This window comes from Achroia grisella, unplaced genomic scaffold (genome assembly GCF_030625045.1).
Source record: "Achroia grisella isolate CSIRO2021 unplaced genomic scaffold, CSIRO_AGI_Agris_v1 utg2870, whole genome shotgun sequence".
Lineage (NCBI taxonomy): Eukaryota > Metazoa > Arthropoda > Insecta > Lepidoptera > Pyralidae > Achroia > Achroia grisella.
In genome coordinates this window covers 814,024-823,011 of record NW_026712776.1, presented here as the reverse complement: position 1 = coordinate 823,011, position 8,988 = coordinate 814,024, and the positions used below count along the sequence as shown (strand labels likewise).

Here is an 8,988-nt window from a genome sequence, read left to right as displayed (position 1 = left end):
GGGCACACGGGGCCCGTGCCCAGGCCCCCCCGAAGGACTGACAATTTTTCTCACACATTTGTTCACAAAAGATTTTTGTTGGGCACACTACACTTTTCACAAATCAGTAATATTATTGTTCAACAACTGATACACATACATAGATATTTTTATTTTCGTGAATACATACATATTATACAAAGAAAACACTCAGACCGATACAAACATTTATACTCATGAATACAAATGTTTGTGCCGTGCGAGGAATCGAACCTGCGACCATCGGACGTAAAACGGTGTGCTAAACCGCTAGACCGCCGAGGTCGTCACAAGAAACAATAGAGATGATGTAGGATTGTAGAGTGTAGACCGGGCCGAGCGGGCGGGCGCGGCGGGCGGGCGGGCGGCGTGCTACGGCAAAGTGAAGCCAAGTTAGCACCGGTATTAAGTCGGGGTCCAAATATCTCTTTAAAGGAACAAAGACGCCGGAGTTCGGCTTTCATTAAATTCTTCTTTGCTTTAACTTGGCTCTGATTTCACTTTTTGAATGAAACGGCTCTATTTAAATTAATTTAGATGTTTTGTTATTGTAATTCTATTTGGCTCTATTTCACTTTCCTATTTTCATCACGGAAACTTAGTTCTCAGATAAAAACAGATTCCTTGACGACTCGATTTTTTGCTTACAACTTTATTATTATTAATTTGTTCAAATTTGCTTTCTAGTCGTATCAATAAAATTGTATTTTTAGACACTTGTTAAATAAATATGTTAGTTTGAATTATTTTACATTTTACATTTGTAATTGACTGTAGTCCTACACTAGGCTCGCAGGCCTGTATTCTAGAAACTGAAGTGACTTACTGTTGTGTACATTTTACATATTTACCCTTTGTATTAAATAGCTATTTGAGAAATGGAATGGAATTTGAGAAATTTACTTTAGATGCAATTTGTAATGAAAAAATGTTGTTCATAATTAAATTCAAATTTAAAAATTATTTAATCACGTAGGCCATTTTAGCCGCTCATTCAAACGTCAAATTTATTATAATATTTTTCTCTACCGTCCAGTTCAATATATAGATCCAATTGAGAAGAACTGGCAAGAAACTCAATTGAATTAGTTTTTTTTTGAAAGCCAGTTTATTTACAATGTATATTTTTATAGGTGTCTATGTCTAACATTAAATGAAATTCCCGTGCATGAACAGCTATTGCCATGCACGCTCGTCACTCAAGTAATTGTTTAGTTAGTAATAGGCTTTGCCCAGTAAATATGATTTAACAGATGTTTTGAATGATGTTTTATTTAAGGGTAATTCCAGTATATCCTTTGGTATCTTATTGCATTTTATTTACCTATAAGTATAATGTCGACATTTATTATAATGTTATCAATACAGCAATTGGCCACGGCGGTGGTAATATTCACTCTTTGGTATTATCAACGTATTATATAAATATATTACACGTAATAAAGTATACCAGAAAATAAATGTTTGTACTTATGTTTCCAGCGCCATGTGTTGAATACATAAGACGAATTATGAATTTGTGTGGTAGATAACGATTTATATTTAGAAGTATCTATATTAAAACTGCATTATTATAGCATAGGGGACGAACGAGCTTGTAGCTCATTGTAAGTGATTACAGCCGCCCATGACCAGCAACCTCAAGGAAAACAAGTGCGTTGTCGACCGTTGAAAAAGGAATAAGTTCTTTTCTTGAAGCCTTCATTATTGGGAAGCTTCAGAAATACCATTTATATAGTTGTGCGTGCCAAAAAGTTTCCTGAAAAATGTACGGTGTAATTTCGCCATTCATACAGATGGTATTTTAGTTTCTACATGGTAGTGCGATGGAGAAATTCAGCGGCTGGTAATAATCCGAACAATTTCTCAGAACACTTCGTGATATATGCGTGTATTGTAGTTTATTTATTTATGAATTAAGTATTTTGTATCAGCTACATCGTTCTGTTTGTTATTTATTGCATTAATTGGTAAGCATTATTTACGGTGACTAAATTTCAATATAAAATATAGCCTATGTGTATGTGTAGAGTATATATTCTGTTGCATAAGCTATATTACTGTATAGTTTCATCAAAATTCATTCAGTAGTTATTGCGCTAAGAGTAACAAACATCCTCTACTACAACTAACTCACAAACTTTCGCGTTCATAATAATATTAAAATTGAATAATGTCTTGTAGTAAACTCCAGTGCTGCCCGACCTTACCACAGTTCGTGTGTCGGGCTCGCATGTCAGCTTAGCCAATCCCCTTGCCCCCCCCCCCTCACGTGTAGTCGTGTGATTTTTTTATAGACGATAATGGAATGGTGCACCCGACTGCGCTAACGATTTACGCTGGCGGGGCACCAGTGCAGGATGATACGATGAACATTAGGTTAAGTCAGAACATCGTGACAAATATACGAGGAAGTTATCACGATGGTTTCCAGGGGGAACCGCGTGGAGGTCAACCTGACATGGTACATGGTGATGGGGTCATGAGCCCGCTTTATTAACAATCCCCTTCCCTGTACGCTGTAACGCTGTGGTCGTATGTTGCTGTGTTGCTGTCAGTGTCGGTCCCCGACAACCAATTACCGCCACACACGCTAACGTACAGAATTACAGCAGCACAATATGCAATTATGTGAAATTTGCTCCTTCAAAATAACGTCTGCAGAGTAGGTACGCAGTGTGCTGATAAATATTGAGAAATATATTGCAGGTGCACAGGTCAATAGTTACACGTGACTATATATATATATACCTATATATAATATTATAAAGAATAACTTAGACTACTTTTATTTTAGAAAAATAAAGTTAAATTTCACGTGTACGAAGTCGCGGGTACAGCGTCACGTTTTTTTAATAAAAGTAACCTAAGTTACTCCTAATTACATCAGCTACCTGCCAAAAAAAGTCTCGTCAAAATCGGTTCTGGTATTTCAGAGATTATCCGGAACAATCAGACAGACAGACAGAAATATATGTAGTAGCCAGTATATAATAATATACATATAAAGTAACAATAAAATGCATCAGAAACGATGTTGTGCTAGTTTGTAAAGGTAAAAATAGGCAGAGTTCGAAGTACGAGTAGAGTAGAGTAGCGGCGCCGCCCCGCCGACCGACCGACCGACCGACCGACCGACCGACCGACCGACCGACCGACCGACCGACCGACCGACCGACCGACCGACCGACCGACCGACCGACCGACCGACCGACCGACCGACCGACCGACCGACCGACCGACCGACCGACCGACCGGGGACCGGGGAGCGACTTGTAAGCAATTAATTATTTACACCATTTGTAGCGGAGTACTCTCCCGATTAACATTTGCAACTCGTTTATATAACACTACAAATATTAACTTTACTCTGAGCAGCATTACATGCAGATAATAATAATAATAATAATCTCAGGACAACTCACACAGCGCCATCTAGACCCAAGTTAAGCTAGCTGAAGCTTGTGTTATGGGTACTAGATAACTGATACAAATACATAGATTTTTTTATACATACATAATATACATAGATAACACCCAGACCGATACAAACAATCATACTCATGAATACAAATGTTTGTGCCGTGCGAGGAATCGAACCCGCGACCATCGGACGTAAGGCGGTGTGTTAGACCGCTAGACCACCGAGGCCGTCAGAAGAATATAGATAAAAATCTATTTAGCTGTACTGTAGAAATGGTTGCTAGTTAATATAATAAGTAAAATATCTCTATGTATATAACTAAATGGTGACTGACATAGTGATCTATCAACGCACAGCACAAACCACTGGACGGATCGGGTTGAAATTTGGCATGCAGGTTGATGTTATGACGTAGGCTTCCGTTAAAAAACGATTTTGATTAATTCTACCCCCAAGGGTATAAAATAGGGGATGAAAGTTTGTATGAAACTTTGTCAATTTTAAACCGATCAGGCTGAGACCTTGCATGCGTAAAGCTACTATGACGTAGAGGCATCCCCTAAAAAGGGATTTTGATAAATTCCACCCCTAAGGGGATAAATTAACGCGAGTGAAGCCGCGGGCAAAAGCTAGTACTATATAATAATATTTTTTAGTAATGTAGAGCGGCAGACAGGCAGCACTCGTTCTCGAGTGTGACGGATGAGGCAGCCATTACAGCGTTAACCATATTTCAGGGAGCCTAACGACCCGTTACTATACTTATACAATTGAAGCAAGAATTTATATCATACCTATTAATCAAGAAATAAACTTTCTCCATTCAATTGTGTATAGGAAACTGTAAGTGATTCTGACATACTTTTGTATGTCAGAATCACTTACAGTTTCCTAATCACTTACAAATTCCTAATTCGCTCAATACAGATTGGAATGTTTAACAGTTCTTTTGAACTGTTATATATATCCAATATGTATCTGTATTATTAATAAAAAAAAAGAAGCAACAGAAATAGAAATAGAAATAATCTTTATTCAAATAAACTTAATACAAGCACTTTTGAATAGTCAAGTTTTTAATCTACCGCTCATTCGAATGCAGACTCGCAATAAGAATGAAATAGAAATTGTGTGTTGCTCTTTTAAATAAATATTGTTTTAATTATATTCACATTAACAAAGATTAGGTATGCGACAATCAACATAGAAACCGCTACGCACTTAATCTCTGTTCAATCAGATAACATTGTCAGCGCTATGAATTTTAAGTCAGATATTTTCTACAAAAACATTATTATCATTTATAAATTCTTCAATTTTATAATAAGCTTTTAAACACATTTGATTTTTTTTCTGGCAAATTGAGTACAGACAGAGAGAGATACTAAATAAAATAAATGGATCACAGTACAAACACACGGTGGAGTGTCTACGACGACATCATTTACTATCGTATGGTGAACGGTGCGATGGAATCCATAAGTATTGGCACATGTGAAAGCATCGCAAATTCGCAATATGTCGGGGCGGCTCCGTGTCACGGGGTTGTTGAGGCGAGACAGACCGACACCGCGACCGACGCGGCAACAACACTCTCAGGTGAAACTTATATGGATGGATATATGTATACCTTTATCCACACACAACATTTTATTGTGTGTGAACATTTAAAACAAAATATTATAAATAGAAAAAAATACTAATTAAATTTTTTCAATTCAAAAGAAAAGTTTCTCGCCAGTTCTTCTCAATTGGATCTATATACTGAACTGGATGGCAGGGCACAAATTATAATATAAAAAATTTGACGTTCATAAGCGGCTAAAATGTCCTACATGAATAAATTATTTTTATATTTGATTTTGAATTTGAAAGAAAAATAAAATTGGGGTGTCTGTTTGTAATATTGAAATAACCGTTTTTTACTACATGCAAATGAATATAAATACGGTACATACACCAAAATATCATTTTTTACCATTTTTGTCTGTTGGTTCCGGTTAATTTCTGAAATCGGCTGGGACCGATTTTGACGGGACTTTTTTTTAGCATGCAGCTGATATAATAAAGAGTAACTTAGACTACTTTTATTTTAGAAAAATAAAGTTAAATTCCATTCTGTCTGTCTGTTTGTTCTGGCAAATCTCTGTAATGGCTGGACCGATTTTGATGGGACTTTTATTGGATTAGATTAGATTAGATGATGTCATAAACAGTAACTTAGACTACTTTTTGGAAAAGTAAAGTTAAATGTTACGCGGACGAAGTCGCGGAGATCATACTGCTCAACGATTGTTAAAAATCATGGGACTACGATATAAATAATATGTGTTCCATGTGAGGAACAAGTGCGTGTTCAGAGTGGAGTAGTTCTCTCGTACGCCCGCAGCCCCGCAGCCCCGCAGCCCCGCATCCACCTCGGAGAGTTGTTCAAGGAGGCAATAAAGATTTTGTGAGAGCCGGTGAATCGGCGCCGCGGCCTCAAGACAAAAGGTTGGTAATTTGAGTCGGGTCATTGTGAGCTCCCCGCGCCCCGCGACCCCGCACCCCCGCACCCCCTCACCCCCCCGCACCACGCACCACGCACCACGCTCCTTCATTGTCGCACCACTCTCTTACATATTGTTATCAAACGGATAAGTATCATATGATGAGGATATTTTTATATTTATGGGACACAGTTACCTAGATACATCAATATAATAATTGCATTTAATAATGTGTAGTAAGACAAATCCAATACTGTGTACTAAGCACTGCCGTTTCTAAACTGTGTCACCCCACCTTACATTTTCCTATTGCCATCCAAAGTCGCTGTCGCCGTCTGTCTATCCCTATCTATGTATGCTTAAATGTTTAAAACTACACATCGGATTTTGAAGCGGTTTTTTTAAAGAGGAAGGTTTATATGTATAATACATGTACACCCGTGCAAAGCTGGGGCGAATAGCAAGTTTAATATATAACATCAATATTGTCATTATTGAGGCCATCAGATTATATATTTATCTTTATTCAGAGTATTCAATATATTTAAAACAGTTCAGTAAAAAAATAGCTTAAACAACAATCTGGAATCGTTCTCAAAATTCTATAAAGCTTGTACTCACCTTGAATGCTAATATTTGATAGACAATTCTATATACATACTGGTTTTACAGCTACGAAGAAAGACCAATTGAAAGTGCTAAAATATTAGTTTATTTTAATAAAGATTATCTTCCTGTTAGCTACACTGAGAACACCCAGACAAACGTATATTGTCACTATATATATATATATATACTCACATCTGTGCTGTACGGGGATTGTGCTCGCTACACACAATTTAACGCGTGCTTGTCACAACAGCATTTATACTGAGCTGTTACCTCGACGCTCGAACTGTAGCATTTTCTATATTGGTTTGTGATTTCGTTCCATTGTTGCCATCAAGTAGCAACATACGGTGTGACAGTGTGACGGCATGATAGAGAGGCGGTACGACGATGTCAAAGTGTGACGATATGACGGTGTAGCAGTGTGATGATGTGAAAGTCTGACGGTATGGTGGCGTGACGGTGTGATGGTATGTCGGTGTCGCCACACCACAGTAACGATGTGAAGGTGTGACGGTGTGCCGCTGTGACTGTGACTGGCGGTGTGACAGTGTGATGGCGTGGCGATATGACGGTGTGAAAGTGTGACTGTGAAACGGTGTGACGCTGTGACGGTGTGGCGGTGTGACGCTGTAACGGTGAAACGATGCGGCGGCGGTCTGACGGTGTGACGCTGTAACGGTGTGACGGTGTGACGGTGTGACGATGCGGTGGTGTGACGGTGTGACGGTGTGACGCTGTAATGGTGTGGCGGTGTGACGGTGTGACGGTGTGACGCTGTAATGGTGTGGCGGTGTGACGGTGTGACGATGCGGCGGTGTGACGGTGTGGCGGTGTGACGGTGTGGCGGTGTGACGGTGTGGCGGTGTGACGGTGTGACGCTGTAATGGTGTGGCGGTGTGACGGTGTGACGATGCGGCGGTGTGACGGTGTGGCGGTGTGACGGTGTGGCGGTGTGACGGTGTGACGCTGTAATGGTGTGGCGGTGTGACGGTGTGACGATGCGGCGGTGTGACGGTGTGACAGCGATGGGTGCTCGCACTAGTTCAGTTGACGAGTGAGTTGTGTGACACAGTGCGCGGCTATAAATCGTTTCGCCGCCACATCGGAATGTAGCCGTTTTGAAGAGCGAGCAGTCCTTTTCCTTGGTAATTGCTTTCCACGTGCAATAATACAAGTGGGTAACGTCATTTTATCGGCTCGTGTCGTCGTCACCTCGCCCCTCGTGTGCTGTGTGTGTGGGTGTGTGTGACCTGCGACCCCGTGTGTGTGTGTGTGTGTGTGTGTGCGAGGTGGTACCTTCTTGCCCGTTCTGTTATCGGCCGTCATTTATCGTCGCTCACATTCGTTCATGTCTCGCCGCGTCTGTTCGAAGCCGATAACGTGCTAAATTACCATATTTTTATACATTGAATTTTGGGTGAAGCACTCGATTTATCATAAGTGTCTGAGACATAAAGCGACATATTGGGTTTTAAAGATTCGATTAAGACTGTAATTTTGTAGAAAATAACGTCGTTCGCTAAACGTATTGAACCTGTTCAGAGAGCACATCTTGTTTTACAAATTACAAAATACCAACTGTCCGTATTCGACTCGTCACCTTAGTAATGAATACAATAAAATAATAAAACTAAACATACTTACAGAAAATTACAAAATACTTATAGAGAGCAATCTATTTTAAATTATTTTAAGCAGCAATGTACTGCTATCGCGTTCAAAATTGAAAAATATTTCAATTTTGTATTTTGAATTTATTATAACAACCGTCACCACAAATGTCAGCAGCACACGGGTCACGAGTCACGTGGACCACCAGCAATACAATGCATGCCAGCAGCACGCCGCCACCACCACCCGCTACCACCCGCCACCACCTGCCTGCTGAATATTATATAACAATATTACTGAACAAATAATTGAAGTGTTATTTTGTGTACGCTCATCATCATCATCGTTACATAATATAAAACAAAGTCGCTGTCGCTGTCTGTCTGTCCCCATGTTAAATCTTTAAAACTACGCAACGGCTTTTAAATGATTTTTTTTAATAGATAGAGTGATTCAAGAGGAAGGTTTATATATACAATACATGTACACCCGTGCGAAGCCTAATATATAAAATTCTCGTGTCACAGGTCTTGTGTCTTTTACCTTTTAATGAAATTTTATTACATGCACAATGTATATTCAGTAGATCTGAGAATAGGTTAAATAGTTTTATGCCCCTAAGTGTTAAGGGTGGCTCACTCCAAATTTTTTTTTGTTTTTAATATATTTATTATGTGACATTAAAAACCTACATTTTCACCTTTGTATCACCAACTCCTATTTTTTAATAGCGATATTAATTTATGTGGCAAAACAACGTTTGCCGGGTCAGCTAGTGAAGTATACAATCAGAGTTATTAATATTCCTGTTTTTTACTGTCTACATATAATAAA

The 8,988-nt window shown here is 39.2% G+C and overlaps 1 protein-coding gene across 1 annotated transcript; it reads right to left on the bottom strand.

The window, feature by feature from the left end:
• Positions 1-6,809: 6,809 nt before the first annotated feature.
• LOC131843204 (uncharacterized) lies at positions 6,810-8,006 on the bottom strand. The gene is made up of 2 exons (XM_059191818.1): positions 7,936-8,006; positions 6,810-7,581 (listed from the first exon to the last, which is right to left on the bottom strand). Exons 1-2 carry the CDS (start codon positions 8,004-8,006, stop codon positions 6,810-6,812), a joined length of 843 nt encoding a protein of 280 aa, XP_059047801.1.
• Between the last annotated feature and the right edge of the window lie 982 nt (positions 8,007-8,988).

Bases quoted from the DNA above. Each gene is read 5' to 3' on its own strand.
- LOC131843204 (XM_059191818.1), bottom strand. From the start codon at position 8,006: ATGTCGCTTTATGTCTCAGACACTTATGATAAATCGAGTGCTTCACCC. The intron at 7,582-7,935 runs GTAATTTAGCAC...CAACTGAACTAG, and splicing joins ATTCAATGTATAAAAATATG to TGCGAGCACCCATCGCTGTC.